Genomic DNA, 19,449 nt, shown 5'->3' with positions numbered 1-19,449 from the left:
CATATATATACATGTGTGTGTATATATATATGCATGCACACACTTCTCCCTAAGATTGCCTCAAAGAGAGCAAGAGCAGTGGGAGCCATTTATTCGCTGGCAAATAAAAGACAGTGGATTAGTGATGAACAAATAACCAAACACTTTATACAAGTCAATTAGCACTTGATGAGAAGGATGCACTCTCAATGTAACACTGCTGCACAGCACTGGAGAGGCTGTAATCACTGTCAGGAAGAAAGGGCAGTGTGACACTACCCTAGAAAGTTTTCTACAAAGTCTACCATGAGCAGTCTTGAAATGGTCTCTTAGCAACAGTCAGTGAAATACCTCGTCATTTCTTTTAATTAAAATGCAGTGAATACGCATTTCGTTTTTAACTTCCAGAAAGTAAATATTGCTTTGAGTTAAAAGAACTGATACAAAACCTCAGAAAAAAATACATATTAACCTAAATGCATAATAACTGGTGAAATGAAGTTGTCCACATACTTCAAAAAAAGCACTGTGAAAAAGCATACAGTCCTGACTCTCTCTCAATTCAAATTCCCAACTATACAATGCACAATAAGACAGTACAAATAAAACAAATATTTAAGACAAAACAAAACAAAAAGGAAAATACTGTTCTTCTGGACAAGCAGGTCAAGAAGGAACTTCAAATTAAAGCAATTTCTTGCACGATCATTGTAGAGCTGTTTGTAATTTCATCCAAAAAAGGACAATAACCAGCCCAAGAGCAGAATGTAAGACTACCCTGATCATTCGTTTCATCTGTAATGGAAATTTCCCTGGTTAGAAATTCTGACTGACTGAAAAGGATGGGCTATCATACAAAGAAACAGAATATAGAACAAAGATTTTATCACCACAGATGCACCAACTTTTAACTGCTAAACCCTTAAAAGCTTGCTTCACTAGAGAGCAAAAGTGAATGTAAAAAGGAGGATTACCTGGGCGGAACTGCTTCACCACAACAAAGCACTGCCGAGAAGTATTAAAGATCAGGATTGACACACTGAGGAGGAAGATAAAAAACACCAAAAGATCAATGCTTTATGAAGGATTAATGCAGAGCTATTAAAGTTACATCTTGTGAATTTAATTTCAACTACATAAACACGTGTAAGATTTATTACTCAAGCCACAACACAGCAAGGTCCTTGTCCAAAATCCATCTAGAGGGATAGATCATGCTCCCAAAGCCCATGACAATTTTGCTCAAAATTAAGTCCCTTTTGTCTCCTGGCATGCAAAAAAAGCACCAATCAATTCCTTTTTCCCAACAGGAACACCACCACCACCCCCTCTTCCAGTCTAAGAACAATGGTACTAGATAGCAAAAACTCCTTACAAATAAAAACATTTTTTCCCCTTATATCAGTCTCAAATTAGGACAGTCAAAACCTCAGGCACAGTCTAGTCTCATTCAGAGACAATCACTCCTGTGAAAGCAGAGAGCATTCTCCTATCTGCAGCTACTTGCTGAGCTCAGGTTTTAAAACAGACACCATCCAAGTCCAATTTTGTACCAATTTAATCCAGCAGCTTCACCTCCTACATTTTCTGGTTCTTTGGTTGCTTGCAGCACATACCATGGGAACACCTGATGGGCTGAGCATTTGGACCTGCTCTGGATGTGTAGAGTACTGATGTTCTCTGCTTGCCTAACCCACTCCCAGGTTTTACTAGTTTAAGAAAATGCAGACAAAAGTTTTACTCCTTAGTTGGTAGCCCACTGCCACCTGAAAAAACAAGTGTATATTTTGCTCATTACCATGGCAGCATTCTCTCATTTGTTCTGCCTCACTGTATGCAATCGAGACGTTAATTCATTATTCTATGAATTCTACAATGGATTAGACTCACAATGGCATATTTGCAGGGCTGAGTCAAACTTTCAACTTGCCTTGTAAAAGAGCTGTATATTTATTTTCACTATTTGATTTAATAATGAAGTCTCAAGCTGCCAAAGAAAATGCTATCTGATGATTATTAAAAACAATGTTAATGCTTATTATAATAATATATAAAAACCAAAACAGAAGGGAGAAGTCCAGATGTTAGTATTTATATTCATGCTTGCTATTCTCAAAGACCTGTACTGCATATTGATGGCTTCCTGCCCTGGGAGATGCCATTTGCAGGCAATTTTAAAGCAAAGGTTTTAGCCTTCAGAGAGGCTGGAGGAGAACATTCACTCTGTTTCCTGGCACTAGGGTTCTTTCTGGAATATCTGGGAGTCTGTGCTGGAAGAAATGAAGTTAAACCACAGACCATAATATTTTTAAGGTTACTTAAATATTATTCTTTTATTATTTGATTTTTTTTTCCCTTTCATGACTGATTCTCTCCCCAAAGCAGTACTGTCTGAGGGCAGACACTGCTCTAAATAAAAGGGGAAAAGGAATTACTGCCACTGAACCTTTGTTGTTTTGTCCACAGGCACTGCCTGAAAGTGGAGAGAGCAGCAGCCTAAAGCTGCTGATGAAGAGTGGAAGCTTCCTGAAGCAGATGGTTGCCCTTTACCTTTCTTTACATCCACCACCCCAGGCCCAATCTTTCCTTTGGCTTGCCTTCTTCAGCACGTCTCATTAAATAACTCATACCAACTCATTAAAAATGGCTCAGCTATTAGACATTATTTTTTCCTAGGAGTCAATCACTTGAGATTTTTATGGAACAGATGGGAAAATTAAAAACAATCTGTCAGAATTAAGGAACAAGATCAAATTAGCTGGAAAGGAGTAGCAGCAAGTTATTACAATTGTCTGCTTCTCACACCATCTTGAGATGAGAGGGTACAGAAATGGCACAAATCTGTAGAACTTTCTATTTAATTACTTCTAATTTTCTGAGAGACTGACAATTTTGAACAGAAATTTACATCTTTTAAAAAGCACACAAGCTCTAGTATTTCCTGTCAGAGTTGGAGAGTCATGGAAGAGAAAGTTCAGAATTATCCCTTCTTAGAAGGGGGGTAACACTGGGAATGCCATTTGCTGTCTCATTGTTCACAAGAAACAACAGAACATGAAATAATTCCACAGGTCACCAGGTCTGTAACTTCTGAAAAACCCACTGAAGGCTGCATTCAGGACAGTTATCTGAGTATTACACAAAATTAGAGCAAGACAATTCAACTGAGCTGAGTGGAGGAGCCTCACTCCCATTTTCAATGGGTTTCCTTATAATGACCCAAAATGTGGGTTCACATGATTGGTCTGGCCTATAAGGAAAATATTTATCTTCTGGAGTTTTAAACCATCATACAAAGAATTCAGTACAAAATCAGTTAAGGATTGCTATTTTTACAGATGATTAGGCTCCCAAAAAAGAACTACTACAAATCCATTAGCAGGTCCAAACACATCTTTCAGTGGTGCCATACCATGGAGTATTACAGAGGTATTTGATGCTTCAAGGCAATTACCTTCAAAATATTACAACCAGATCTATTTCAGAGTATTATATACACAGTTTTTAAATAAGGAGTAAGCATCCACAAAATTAAAACATCCACATGGACTTTTGTGAGCATCTCTAGAACTAAAAGATACAGAAAAGAAATGAAGCCAAAGTTGCACATTTGGGAAAAACACACAGAAGCACTAGAAAAGAAAAAAAAAAGCCCAGATTCCCTAAAAGAAGGCAGTAATACTATACAAGAATTTAATCTGAAATGGGTGTCAAAGGTCCTAATGTCTCACACAAGAGCACAAGAGCACTTTTTTATTATATTTTACAAAGGAAAACAATACCCAGATATAAAAGGATCATGATAAATCCCAAGCTTCCCTCCATGCCTTAAAAGAAGCTGTAACACCTCTGCACTAAGGAAACACTGTCTCAGCTCAGACCTTGTAATCTTTACACTTTGTGTGGCAGATTACTTTTGTCATATTCCAGAGGTGTGGATCTTAGCTATCTATTCCTCCAGCAGCTGATTCTGGGGGAAATCAGAGGTGTAAAGGTGTAAAAGGAGAGCTCAGGAATGCAGATACCACTGCCCAGTGAAGGAGACTCAGCTCCTCCACACCACATCTGTCCTGGCTGCATTAGGGACTACCACCAAACAGAAAATGAACTTATTAAGAGATGACAGGGGGTGTAAAGTGTCTTCCAGGGCTGGTGAAGACCACAGACCTACTTAACCTTCAGCCCAACCTGGTCCTCAGCTTCCCACTGTAGCGGTTCCCACTCACTTTATACATAAAATAAATCACTACTCTAATTACAAAAGAAAGCATGCATGTAAACAGCTTACTGTGCAATGATGTAGACTATTGTTCTTTCTATAAATATGGGAACAATTAGAGTAGCTTTAAAATATTTTAAGAAATATATGTACCTAAAAATGTCACATACAAAGAGCATTTAACATGTACTTGAGATGTTGTACTCAAGTTTGCAGTTGAAGTGTGTCTGGTCTTGGCACACAATGTTTTCTGAAAGGGATTCCAACTATTCAACCAAGGCTCTCTTGTAGCATTTAACCATTTAAACTTCAAAAAATCCCTAAGTGAAATAGGTATTAGGATTCTCTGATGGATATGTGACTTCCCTAAACTAAGTCAATGTGCAGAAATCAGAAGCTGACAGAAGGACACTGCAGCGTAAGAGTGCAGAACCTTAATTCCTCCTCCACCTTTAAGACTTTTATGAAAAGAAAAAATGCCCACCTGAATACAACATTTACAGCTGAAAACACTGCTGAGAATAGTTTAGAAAATGACTCCATTGTGTGCCATAGAAAACTACTTCCCCAATTTTCCTTCCCCCAATATAGTACAGCTCTGTATTTATTGAAATCTGTAAAGTAACTGATGCTTTGTGATATTCCAGCTCAGCAGACATTCAGCAGAAATACTACAACTTCACACACTCAAACCTGAGAAAGGAAGGTGGTGTTTCATGGAGCAGCACAAGACACACAGCATTTGACCACAGCAGCTCTGAGGTAGGGGACAGATGAAAACTGACATCCTGTTAAAATGTGCACACACACATATGGACCATGCAAGTTAATTCTTTTGAAATACATCCCAGAAACTGAGATCAGCAAATGAACTTTACCACAGCTTCTTAAATGTGTACTTCTAGGGCTATAGTTAATCCACATGCAACTGCTGACACTTACTAATTGCTTTTCATAAGACAAACTGTCAAAATCCTTTAGTAAATAAAGATGGATTCAGTCTTTCTTTATTCTTAGATGTGGCCTTAATGCTGACTTTACAAATGTGAATTTGTAAACTAAAAAATAATTTTAGAAAATCCCCACAGTACAGCAATAGCAAAGACAAGGACAAGACTCCTGTACTTCTGTCAGTGAGCTAAGACTCTCAGGGCTGGAGATGAGGACTTTTAATGACAATCCTGTACTAATAAATACATAATATATTAATACAATAGGTAAATGATAAGGTAACACAGGAAAAGAAATTGACCTTTCTTAAATCCTTGTAAGAGCAGCTTGGGAGCTACTTGTGTCAACATGGATCTGTGTGTGACACACACAAATTCTGATCAGAAATGAACAGTGGAAGATAAAGCACCTAAAAAAGGACTGATATTAACATTGAAAGCCAGGACTTCTGAGCTATTAACTTCAGCCACTTTCACCTACTTTTAAAGGTTAAAAAGTATCTCAAAATTAGTGTAAAACTTGTAATACTGGTAAGTAGTGCCTACAAACAAGAATCTCAGCTCCATGGGGGAGACTTCAGGAACTAATGATGTATGATTTCTAAAAAACCACAACAAAACAACCAAACCAAACCACCAAAACCCCTCCAATACTACTAATACAGCGCCTGCAGTATTTCAGTTACCATTCTCAATAAAGACAAAGAAAAAGGAATGGCAGATTCCAAAAGCAGACACAAAAATGGCATGCAGGAATAAAAGCAAGTAAGTGATTTAATCAGCCCCCTTGACTCTCAACAGATATTCGGGTTTAAAAATCCCTTTGATACAATCAGAAGAAAATAATCAAATGTAGTGTGCAACCACAGAGGTATTTAGAGATGCATTCATCTCTGCTGGAGAGCATGTGAATATAAAACATTTAATATTTTTGCCCACATAGCTCATAAAGGAGAAAATGTCAAGATTTACGAATCATACTAGATGAAAAGTTAGTAAGAAATAAATAAGTAACTCAGAAATCCCATAATTGTTTTAGCTTTAAAGTATAAATATGTTTTTCTTCTTGAACTTATATGAATTTGGCTTTCTTTGTTCATAGAGGGATGACAAATTGATTATTCATAGTTTTCTATGTCAAGCCTATAATTCCATGTAGTCTTTTTAAAATATCGTATTTGAGAAACACCCCAGATCACAAATAAAGTATGTTCATAAAGTGCTAAAGGGTTGGAATGGACCTTAAAGATCCTCTACTCCCCCACTGCCACAGGCAAGGACAGCTCCCAGCTGACCAGGCTGTTCCAGGTGTTATCCAACCTGGCTTTAAACACTTCCAGGCTTGGGGCATCCACAACCTCCCGGGGCAACCTGTTCCAGTGCCTCATCATCCTCACAGCAAAAAAATTCTTCATAATATCTAACCTAAACTTCCCCTCTCTGAATCTGTACCTATTACTCTTGTCCTGTCACTACAGCTCCTGACTCCAGAGCCTCTCTCTGTGGGTCCCCTTCAGATCCTGCAAGGTGCTCTGAGGTCTCCACACAACCACGTCCACATTTGTGAATGTGTCCTCTCCTTGTTTGAATCTAAAATGACTGTGCTTTCAATTTGAAAGTGATAATCAAAAACCACCTAAACTTGTTTGAGAGCCAACACTCAAAAGCAATTCTTTGGGAGGAGTCAACCTTCAGGAGGGCCTACTTCAACTTATTTCAAAATTATTTTTGATGTCCGTAAGAAAAAAATTGTATGTAGCCCCTGTGCCACTTCTGTATTGAAATCAACCATCAATTTTACATCTGGACATGTCCTGAAAACTTCTAATGTGGTGTCTAAAAAGTGCTGTCTTCTTCCTTTTATCAGCACAGCGCCCAGGACCTTAAGCCAGAGAAAACAGCCCCTTCGTTTTCAGAACAGAGATGTAATAAAGCTGTACCCTTTGATTATTCTCCAGTGCAATTCCTTTAGTTTCCCAGAGCTTTAGCTATAATGCAGATAGTCCTGAGATTAAATGTGTGTGCTTGCACAGTCTTTACTGGGTCATTTAAGTCTTCCTTCAAAGCATTTTGCATCTTTCAAAGGCCAACACCAATCCAATTGGCTGCTTAAAATGCAGCCCATTACAAAAGCAAAGCTATAAGCTCCTGACAAAAACATTCACCCTTTCATACTAATCACAGATAAAGTGGATTTGGCAATAGATAATTAGAGATGTCTAAAAGACTTCTGTATTCTGATGAAATTTGAATGCTTTCTCCAACACAACATAAATATTTAATACTAAATAAACCCAGAATAAAGTGGTGAGCCATGTATGCTTGAGAAAATAAACTTTTCTTTGGAAAAAATCAAAAGGAAGTTTGGTTTCAGTAAACTGAACTGCAGCAGGAAGTTGTTCATGACACCATAAAGCAGGAAGCATATATTTGGTTAATCATCAGACCAGCATAAAAATGAACTCAGAAGTGGTAACAAACCCATATACATGCACTTTTAAAACATATTTTGTATCTACTTGGAAAATAGCAATTTGTATTGCCAACCAGAGAATATCATCAGGACAACTTCTTTGGAATAAACAATTCTCTCAGCAACTTATTTTCATACAACAAAGAAAAATTAGAAAGAAAATTCAACTGCAAAATAAATGAGACATCAAAGCACACTGCTCTCAATAACATTCCTTAAGTGTCATATCTTGGCCAGTATCCCAGGATACCCTTAGAAATGACACATTGCATCTCAATGGGATTCTTTCAACAAAATATTTTAATAAATAAATTCAGGTTTTATGCTAACTTATTTGATTAAATACAGCTTTATGGGAATTATGTGCAACAGATGTCAGAGCCTGATGGGCTTTTGTTCCAATTCCTAATTGTTTGTGAAACTGCCATTTATAAATGCTATCACATAGTAAGACCAATAAATAATCCACCTTAAAAGCCTAAGTATGTCTCTATTCCATTCTGAAATGGCAAAAGTCAAATATTTAAAATACCATCAGGTTTCAAGGACAGCTCATGAAACAAAAAAGTTCAAGTGTTCTGCACTAAGGTAAGGGAAATGAGCAACTTTGCTTATTACCTACCAGTAATATCATCCTAACATCCAAGTATGATGTGCATTACACAACCTTTTGCCAGGTATAACTGCACACTCAGTACCATCAGTGAGAAACTGGTAACTGTTCACATTTTCCTCAATTTTCTAGAATAAGGTTTAAATAATTCCCTCTTTTCCAAGAGATATTTTCAGCTAAAATTCTAAAATACAGGCACTCCCACTACAGAACATTTCCTAGCTTTCCTGAGGTTATTTTTACCCATCCCAAATGCAGGCCATGCATGCTACTGTCTCTAGGCCATGTACAAACTCATGACACCCTTCACACAGAACAGGTTTATTTCAAAATCACCTGAAAGCAAAGGGAAGACTCTTTCTGATTTCAGTGATTGTAAGAGAATGAATACATTAATTTATTTTGCGTATTGTTAGAAACACTAGAAAATTAAATCCCTAAACTTGTGAAAAACCCAAGATGCTTCTAATCTGGATATCAGAAAACCATATTCAGAAACTAATGACTAACCAGGCAAAATTCTCATGTACCTGCTTAGTTGTAAGAATTTTCATGGATTCTATTCTTGGAATTAGGCAAATATTTAACTTCCCAATGAAGCAATTCCCTCTATAAAGATTTTATTGCCATTTTACCCTGTTTCAGTGATACAGCAGAGAAGAGATGAAATCCTATAGGGTGCTTTCATATCACATGCTTAAGAAGATGAAATGAGAATCTGAAAATTTATGACTTCGTGTTTTTCTCTGATAACTTTACAACATCTCATGTTTCTCTCATTCCTATGCTTTTATTTAAATTGGATCCTAAGGTAACAACATAGTAACTCATTTTAAAACACAGTAAATACGCCTGCAGAATTCCTGGCACAAAAGCAGAGGATCTGTCAAGTCTTCAATGTAGAAAACCCCAAAAATGAACAACAAAAAACACAGCATTAAGTGCATTTTATTTGCAAATATTGTGTGCAAACAAATCATGTAATTACTTGGGTTGAAGGAAACTAATAGGCTACTACATTTTTTCCTTCTAATACCAGGAAAATTATCATTATCCTGATAACATCCTTGATAGACAGATATCAAGCCTAGACCTGAGCATTTTCAATGACAGTGATTACAAAACATGCTTTCCTGGATTATCTTATTGCTTATTGGTACTAACAGTTTCTTAGTGCTTAATTTTAAAAATACTTTCCCCACCTACATCATTTCTCATTCTGTCATTGATTACTGATGAAATTAAATTATTCTGGCCTGTTCTGTAATGTTCCTTTACATTTTATGATAAGTGGTAATTTCTCTCCTCAGCTGTGCAAGAACATGCCCAGCCCTCATTCCCTTCTCTCAGCTATTATTTCCCTAAACTTTTCATAATTTTTGTTTGTTGAACTATCTCCAGTTGATTTTAAACAGTGCATTATCTTCCACAGTATCTTTGAAGATAATCAAGAAAATTCCACATCACTGACACCCCGGAGGAGACATTACAAAGACAGACAAGGTTTACAGAATAACAGCACGTCAATGAAAGTAAAAGGCATATGCCACCCAAGAAAAACTTTTTTCTTTTACCTGTAATGATGTTAAAAATCTGTATTTTAAAGCTACTGTGATAATTCTTGCACAAAGGAAGCATCTGAGTTAAATTTCACGGTGTCTTATAATACACTAGGACATAAACCAGAAAAATACATACAGGATTAAATTTCCATAAAGCCCAAATGATCTGGCATATGAAATAGGAGAAGGAATTTAATCCACTCCTATAATGTGTTCAAGGCACATGACTTCCACCCTGTCTCCATAGCTGCCTGCTCCAGCCACTGAGCCAGAATAGCCCCCGTGGCTCCTGCAGGCCACTGGCCCAGCTCTGTGACCATCCCTGGCTGCTCCTGTGGCCAGGGCTGGGATGCAGCTGCTGCTGCTGCTGGGCTGTGATCCTCAGTGCCCTGGCAGGACCTCCTGATCTCTGCCCTCAGCCAGGTAATGCACAGCACACAGCCTCCACACCTGCACCTCCTCCTGTGCAGTTATGCTCGTTCCTAACCTTCCTGGGGAACCTCCTCCTGTTGGCCTGCAGGAGGGAACAAGCAGAGGTGGAGGTTGCTCTGGTTTCCTTCACCCTGTAAGGAAAAAGGTTTCCTTCGCTCTGATGGAAAACTACACTTATCAGTTGTCTTTGTAATAGATAAAGTGTAAAGTCATTTCTTCCGAGGAAGCAAATTAGATTAGGAATTAATTTGTTTGAAATGTGAAATAAGTTAATCTCTTTACTTAAAAAAACAAAAAGGCTGTGGAAACCCAGGGCACCAGGAATATTTCTCTGTCTGCTCTGGGGTGCCCTGAGCCCCAGGGGAGCACTGACTTTGACCCCTCATTCATGGAGAAAGTTTCCCAAACTTCAAGACAGACTAGAATCCACAAAAGTGTGAAATAGATTATAGAGAGCAGTGTAGGTCTATCACTTGGTGAGAAATTGAGGTTTTGGGATTTTTAGCATGTTGTGGATGGAAGCAAGATGGAGGGCACAGGGTGTTGTCCTGGGTTTCTTCTTCATGGGTTTGGGTGGCATTTTATAATTGGGCAGAAAAGTCTGCACTGTGGGCTCTGTGGGAGCAGTTATTGGGTTAAAAGGGAAAATAATCTAGGTGTCAGTTCTTAACTGGATAGTTTAGTCTTAGAAGACCTTGTAGCAAAAGGCTGTGGACCATTTTGTGCCTTCTAATGAAAAGCTGCCAAACTCACAGTAATAAGACTGTTTTACTGATAAGAAATAATAAACACTTAAGTCCAAATGCAAATTACTGTCTCAAGTGCCTTGAATCCAGACCCAGAAAAATTGAGTGGTACACACACAAAAGGCAAATCTTATAAAACAGGAATATAAGAATAAACTTTCATGTTTTTTCATTAAGAATTTTTTAAGTCAGGAACTCCTGCTGAGTTTTACCTGCATTTTGCAGGTAAAAATGCAGCACGAATGGGGTATAATGCACAAGCAGAATTGCAAGTTTTTTAGTCCAAATGCTTTTTATTCATCACATGATATTTTCAGAGTTGAGAAGAAACCACATAACCATCTTGCACACAATTCAGTCTCCTCAAATTTGTTCTCTTTTAAATGCAGTGAACTTTACAGTGAATTTTTCATACTTTCAAACAGAGAGGTCGACATAATTTTGTTTTGTCAACTAGGAAAAGGTACAGTTGTGTCCCTGTTCTCAGGCGTTATTACTCAAAGCACAAAAGGGAGCACATGACTGTACACTGACCTTCATCTGTTCCCAAATTATGCCTTTTAAAAGCCTTGAATCTGTTTAAGGGGAGCTGCTGAAACCTGAAACGAATGTGGTCTATTGCTTTATAAAGTAGATGAATGTAGAACTTAAGTATTACATTTCAGGCTCTTACTGTACTATATATAGCAAAATTAGGATGAGGGAGAATATAACTGTAACCTGAGTCTGGTTTTAGAGAATTTTTTTTGTTACAGGTATCGATGGTTACTCTGTAAAATTTAGTATGTTTCTATTTCTAACAGAAAATCACCACAAATTTGCAGAAGGAAAATGTTCTCCTGATAAAGATTTTAATTTTTAAAAGCCGAGTCCTTAAAAAAATTACCAGCCCACAAATCACACCTCCACAAATTGCTAACCAGTATCCTTTGCTGTGTGCCTGACACAACAGGCCAAAATTAAGTAACTCTTAGGAGCAACACCTCAATAAACTTGTTCAATAATTACAGTGGAGAAGAGGTAATAAAGGATTTTTGCTTCATTCATTTTTAGTAAACTTCATTGTTTTTTCTAATGACATTGTAAAACCTTCCAATGAGCTCTGATAATGTTCATCTGCATGTTTCCAAGAAAGATTAACTTAAAATCCACAGGACAAGAACAATAGTAAGCTCATTATTTTCCAATTAAAAAATGACTTATGAATTGACAGATTCCTTGACAAGGTTACAAATTTTTGACAGTTTTCAGAAGGGAATTGTAACATTCATTACACATTTAATATGCTTGTAAAATCATAGAAACCTTCAGGATGTAAGTGACTTTTGGAAATCATCTGATCCAATCTTCTTAAAAGTCACTCTAACTTCTAAGTTAGGCCTGATTTCTCAGAGCCTTATCCAGCCAAGGTTTGGATTTCTCTAAGGATGGAGATTCTGGGCAAAGCATTCCAGGACCAAACTACCGTCCATAGGTATGTCCTTGTGTTGTGGATCTTCCTTCTGTTAGAATTTAAACCTAAATATGGTAAGAAATGCTGCTTCTTTTGTCTTTGCTGACACACAGTTGACTTTTGACAGCACAGGTTCTGAAGGTTTGCTTTAACACAGTTTATTGTGTGACCAGTAGTAAATTACACATAACTATTTTTGTCTTTAAGTGGCAGGGAGGGATTGGGAATAAGCAATTATTTGTTCAACATGAATTACAGCAGTGACATCAGGATTGATGTCTAGCTCTGAATGGTCTTGATCTTAAGAAAGCCCATGAACCACATACTGTAGACTCATGGCCAAATGTGCAATAACTAAAGGAAAGAAAAGAAATAAAGGGAAGAAAAGGAAAAGTAATACCAATTCTGCTATTTTACCTTGTGCTAGAGTTACACTACCAGACTACATATGGTTAAATGATCTTGCCCTACTGCAACATATAGTGAGATTTTAAAAGATGACTCACATCTAAGGCAAATGAAGTGACTCCTGCAGCCCTTGTGCTTTTGTCTTTCTATAATTTAATCAGCTGTTCATCTGAACAGTTGGAAAGGATACATTTATACAACAATAACTTCATCTCTCTTGGTAAATATTTTTCTGTATCTTCTGATACAAATCTATAAAATATTGGCTTATATTGACTTAATTTGAAGTGAGACAGAACATTGGGGTCCCAAAGGAACCCAGCACACAAGCTGTCAGTTCACTGCCATGCAGCAAGGAAGTCTGTCTCAAGCATGTTTACTTGTGCTGCTGAAAGAGGATGACAAATAAAGACATGGGTTAGGCACAATGTCTGGTTTTATAGGATTACACAGTTGTTTTTTTAATTCATCATCACTAAATTCGTAATACATATCAATTCTACGTAAATACATAATATATGCATGTGTACCTTACAGATCTTTACAGAATATGCTCAGTTCAGGTAAATAGCCTTATTGCAGACACTCGGAGCATTTAACAGTCTTACAGCACTTCTGTAAGTTGTAAGCTATGAATACTTATGAAAAAGTATTATGGAAAAAGGATCTTAATTCTGGAAAACATCCATAATCTTCTTCAAGCAGACATACACACCAGGAAATCCTGACCAACAGAACTGTGTCCCAGAAACCTCTCCTCTTCTTCAATATTTATCTTCCATCGACAGTAACAAACCTGTAAGAGCTCTCTCAGCATGAAGTTCTTTATAATCTTCAGGAACTAGTTAGCATGACTTTTCCATATAATAAGCATCACAGCTATTAAAATACATCAAAATGTAGAGCTTTAAAGTATTACAAGGGATCTTGAATCTGACTAATGTATTGGGTAATAACTGCTTTCCTATTCACAAAAAAAAAAAAAAAAAAATTATGTAAACCCATGGATTTCCTATGCAGGAAGTTCACATTACTACCTTTGGTGTCAGAAGCTGCAATGAATTTCCTTGTGAAAGAGTGTTAGACATTCTGCAGTTCCACAGTAGTCACTAATAAGTTGGGGTGGCAGCTGTTGTGCATCTGAAGCTAACAAATGTTATGTGACCAGAGATGACTGGCATGACATGTGGCTGTAGCCTTTTTATAAAGTTATGTTCTCAACTATTTTAAAAATGTCCACAAAAGTCCTTCAGAAATACTGTTCCCAAGAAGTTCATGGAAAACTGATCCTTTAATACTTACCCCACTCAGTTAGTTGCATATATTCACACATTATCACACAGTGATAAACTAAAGTTTAAACAAAAATAGTCATATAAATTCATCTGGAAGTCATGTTCTCAGCACTGTGACTTGAGGCTGGATTCACTTGCTTGAATGGGAATATATTAAATTTCCAGCAATCAATTATCATTTCAGCCTTTGTATCTGCCATCATAAATTCAGGCACATGCCCATATGGACAGACAAAGTGCAAAGACAGAACTGTCTTCCAGGCAAATTCCAAAAGCAAGTGTGAAGTTCAGTATTGAAATATCACTCCCTTTTCTGTCTTCATTCTCAAGCAGCACAGGCATTTTTAATCCAATACTTTCCCAATTCTCCTAAAAATTTTACCTTCATAATCTTTATATAGATAAAAACTGCTGCTAGAATTTTATATCCCTCCCAGGCACCCACATGCATATAAAGACTCATGTCACAAAAAGATTCATGTAAGGACTTAGAGGGTTCCAACAGAGAAGAATTTCCCAAAATGCAACTGATTTTAGTTATTTAAGACACACAAAAAACACATCTCTTGATGTGGCTCTGGTTATGTCACAATTTATTTTAGTGTTTGGCTACATTTTTTACATTTAATAGATTTAGAAAAGCTTCTTCTTGGAAAAAGTTGTTATCATTGCTTTTTATTTTTATCTTCTAATGCCTGAATTTTCAGCAAACAGATTAAATATTAATACTTTTTGAAAGACATATAAATATTTTAGTTTTTAATAACACTGAGACTTGGTCTGTTTTATATACACCTTATTTGTTATAATCTTGTATGAACTGATCTTTGAAGTCAGGAGTTAATTGCTTTTCTTCTCTGATCAGAAAAATACATTTGGAAACACAGAAGAAACTCCTTCCTTCAGGTAATAAATTCCCACTCAACAAAGGATTTCATACAATCCAAATGTTCAGTTCCATCTTCTATGTAATCATTAAAATGTACAATAATGTGCTAATAATGCAATGTGTAAATAATGTGCACAATAACGTGTTAATGCATAATTATGTGTTAAAACTTTAATACTGAAACAGTCAAGAAAAGACAAAACTTACTGAAAACATAATAAACCACAAGGAGATTTTTAAATTTCTGTTAATTCTATCTTAAACAGTAGAGAACCACCTGCAAGTATTACACAAGAAGTGAGAATTGAAGAGGAAATTGGAGGAAAGAAAGCATCAACAACACTTGACCAATTAAAGAGAATACAGTATGAAATACAACAGGAAGACAATGGGAAATAATGTGATGCCATTGTTACCTGTCATGTGTCCTCATAAAATCCCAGAACTTCTTCGTGCCATTCTGGGGGGAAAAAAATTAAAAAATAATCAAATTAACTCCAACTGAAAAATTACTACAATGAAATTTAACAAAACTTGGGAGGCATTTCTTTGAAAACTTAGTATAGTTAGTTTTATTTATGAGGCCGGTACTCCGGATTTTGACAGTTAGTATTACAGACACTGAAGCTGTCTTAGGACAGCTCAAAATCTTAGACCCACAATAATATGATGACAGCTAGCAGACATTTATTGTGGCCTTCAGGCCCAGTTTTGGCCACAGTATCAACTTCAGCTGCCCAGTCTAACTATTCACAGTGCCAGGAAGCCATAAACAGCTCTGTTTTAACCAGTAAAATAACCCACAGGTATGTTCTTCCATGTCCAGAAATGCTCTTACCTGGAGAACAGCTCAGCCCTTACCTCCTAACTAAACCCATGTGGGATCCAGGAACAAGACACCTTCCCTCTAACCCCTTACAAGGACCCTTTGGTCCCTTACAAGGACCAAAATAGGAGCTTTATCCACACCTAGCATGAGGGGGTCACACTCCACTCTGCACAGCAGCTGTTCCTCTGCACTGCTGGTGGTGCTGAGGGCTGGAAATCACAGCACTCACTCAAGAACTGGGAGACATAAAATGGCTGATTTTCTCAAGATGGGCCAATTCGTGTCCTCTGCCAGCTTAAAAAGAACAATATCCATTACAGCACAACTGATAGCGATCTCTGAAAACAAGTGTTCTTTCACAATTATAATGAACACACATACCTTGCTTGCATTTGTATTATACCTTCTATAGTTACCTACAGCAATTCATACACATCAGTTAATGGAGATGCATATAATTCTTTACTCTGTTTACTGGAAGTGTGATGGTGTTTTTCAGCTCAAATACAACTCAAGAGATTTCACTCCCAGGTCAGTTTTAAGTCTGTGTTAGAAATCATTACGAAACCAGAGGAAATTCTTGTGGTTGATACCTTTTTCTTATAAGCAACACAAAAACGAGACCTGCTGAAGACCTACACACCTAAAATATGCTTAATGTGAAAAGCAGCACTTGACTTCTATTATAAAGTATGGTTAAATGGATGATCAAACCTTGAGCAACTGGTTAATGATTTAAAGCAGGTAAATGTGAGCAATGAGAGAAGAATCAAGTTCAGTTGGTGGGTAAAGGTGCCAACCAATATAGACAGGCCCTTCAGCTCTATTACAGATGTCATGGCTACCAAGTACACAACAGCTGGTGGGGATTAGATAACAAGCACTCTGGTTCAGAGATTAAGCCCCTGAGCTTTATGAGTTTACCAAGCTTTTTGGAAGAGGGACTGTTTGCTTGCTAGCTGGGTTTTCCTTCATTCCCACAACTCTAATTATAAACAGTTGTTCACCTCAAGAGAAACTCTAATCCATGCTTCCATTGGTGTGTTCACATACCTTCTGTTAGCACTGACAGGAATCCAACGTGTGCAGCACAGGAGAAGCCCTGTCATTGTTTAAATGCAATGTAATGTTGAAAGGAAAATAAAGACAGCAAATTCTTAGTGTGAACTGAAATATTAAAGCCATTGCTTCCAAATCTGAGTGTATATCCAATTCATTCCACCTGCTGAGGGACAGAGGAACAACTCTGATAGGACTGTGATACAATACACAGCTGCAACATGGGCTGTGTTGTATGGTAAGATAATTTAAGGTATTAAATGTGCAAGGTCAGCTTAATCTTTCTGTAAGTTTATTTTTACCTGTAAGCAAGGTATTTGGGGGATTTGTTAGCAGATTGCTGAGCAATTTTCCATTTAACACAAAAGAATTGGAAAACTTTGTACCAAGGGTAATGTCTCCTGCATGTAACTTCATATTGTTTCTCTCTAGTCTCAACCTTCCCCTGCCCCAAATCCTAAGTTGGTGCTACCATCAACAATTCTCCCTTTCTAATGTTCACTTTGGAGAAGTGTGGGTGTCCAGCTGCTGGAGATGTCAAAAAAAACCCTGAATCAAGTCTCTCCTTGCATTAGCCTATTAGTCCTGTGATATTGCATCCTAACATACAATCCCACCAACAATCTTCCTAGCTCTTTCCTCTTGCCATCATTTTGCAAATTATAGAGCCTGATCGCTTTGGAGCACTTATGAGAGGGTTTCAAATAGCTGAGGAAAATTACACCCTAGAGAATCATCCTCATACAGATGGGATCCATCAGAACTGAATGACCTCTTCCCAAGGATGAGCTCTCTTACCATTAACAGAGCCTACCTCACAGATGTGCAAATATTTTTTAGCAGAAAGTAAAAGAAGGAACTTAGCACCTAAAAAGAAATTAATCAGAAAAAAAAATTAGATTTTCTATTTTCTAAGCCCAGTTAAAGCATTATCTCTAGAACATGATTTGATTATTCTAAGACCCAAATTCAAAACCAGCCACAGGCTAAATTATTTTGACTCAAGACATTGGTTAATATCATATACTCTGACTGAACAATGCTTACTAAGCTATTTTCTGCCTATATTTGAATTAAAAAGTTTTTTCATATGACCAAGTTGCACCTGTCCAAATAAATAAATCAATAAACAAATGAAACATTCCAACATCTCTTTGTTTACAGTGGCAGAAACTCAAATGAGCCCCATTCATGCCCTATTGTGGAAGTCAAATGTAATTTGAACCCAACCGAATGGAGTTGAGTTTCTATTGTACCCAATGCATGGTTCTTTCCTAACAGACTGCTAGGAAAGTTGCTAATTATTAATAGCATGTAAACAGTTACCAATGGTTCTTATGCTGCTTTACATACTTTACAGAACATTAATTCCAGCCAGCTTCTAACCAACTATATCAAGCTGCATGTAGTATCTCTATCTTATCTTTGAGACAAAAGTATTACTTGCTGAACTGATCAAGATTCATGCTTTTAACAGCCAAGTGGCTATGATTACTTGTTAAACTGTTCCACTCTATATATCCTGGTCTTTGACAGAGCTCTGCTATCACCACAGTTACACACAGCTGCAATATTAAAGGCATCAGTGGTCAACATCATTCCTGAAAAAGAGAAATATCTTTGTGAAACAAAAAGGCTCTCTCAAACTCTTAACAGTTTTCATTTTAATAAGCATATGCAATTGCATTATTACAAGTAGTTCATTCTCCAATGTCCAACAAGGAACAATCACAGTATCTCTCAATGCAGTGAGAACTGAGTATAACTGATTGCTGGGAGATCTAAGCATTGATGACAGGAAGGAGAAAGAATTATTTTAAGACATTTGAGAAAGATTTAAAAAATTATTCTTCAAACAGGAAATGTGCCCTGTGATGTTTATAAAGATATGTATGTCAGAATTATTTTACATTAGTTTTAATCTGTTCAGAATAGCAGTTCTGATACTGCAACAACCTTGTGTAACACATAATCGATTTGGTAAATCTTTAATCACAAAGTAATCACACTCTAGTTCTGTGCTCAGTGATCAGGTTCTGTGATGTTGCAACACTCAACTAGTGCATATAGTATGTGTAAATTAATAAAGCTGTATTCCAGGAGAGGCAGCATGTGAGACAACCTCGTTTCACATTACACAGAAGACAGATCACTTACATAAGTACTAATTGCATAAGAAAGCCATACCAGGTCAGACAAGATGTCCATCTTGCCTGGCAACCTGTCTCTAAAATTTAAGAACAGAGAAAGCACACAGCAATGCTTCCCCAGAACACTCAAGTCTGGCAAAAGACACCAAAGAGTGGCAAAAGACAGTGCCTCAAAAAGGCACCCAAATTAAACGAAGTCCTCCCTCAACTCTAAAAAAGCAAGCACAAATAGCTGTTTCAGTACTACCTGAACGTGCAAAGTGTGTCGCATTTGTAAGACTGACTTGGTAATGGCATTGGTAACTTAATCAGAATTAACATCAGCTAGCTAGGCTTGACAGTGTGCACAAAGAGACTCACTGCCTTCTGGTTCAGGTGATTGCAGGACAACC

The 19,449-nt window shown here is 37.1% G+C and overlaps 1 protein-coding gene across 2 annotated transcripts in view; it reads right to left on the bottom strand.

Moving 5' to 3' along the window:
- NUDT14 (nudix hydrolase 14) overlaps positions 1-19,449 on the bottom strand; it is a 59,723-nt gene that overhangs the window by 16,470 nt on the left and 23,804 nt on the right. For both annotated transcript variants that reach the window (XM_071426283.1, XM_071426284.1), the window contains 2 exons: positions 15,436-15,479; positions 954-1,018 (listed from right to left, as the gene is read on the bottom strand). In XM_071426283.1, coding sequence (XP_071282384.1) covers positions 954-1,018; positions 15,436-15,479 — 109 coding nt within the window. The remainder of the gene's footprint in view (positions 1-953; positions 1,019-15,435; positions 15,480-19,449) is intronic.

This window comes from Agelaius tricolor, unplaced genomic scaffold, assembly GCF_023055355.1.
Source record: "Agelaius tricolor isolate 1412-34295 unplaced genomic scaffold, bAgeTri1.0.p SCAF_5, whole genome shotgun sequence".
NCBI lineage: Eukaryota > Metazoa > Chordata > Aves > Passeriformes > Icteridae > Agelaius > Agelaius tricolor.
This window is presented reverse-complemented; position numbering and strand designations above follow the sequence as displayed.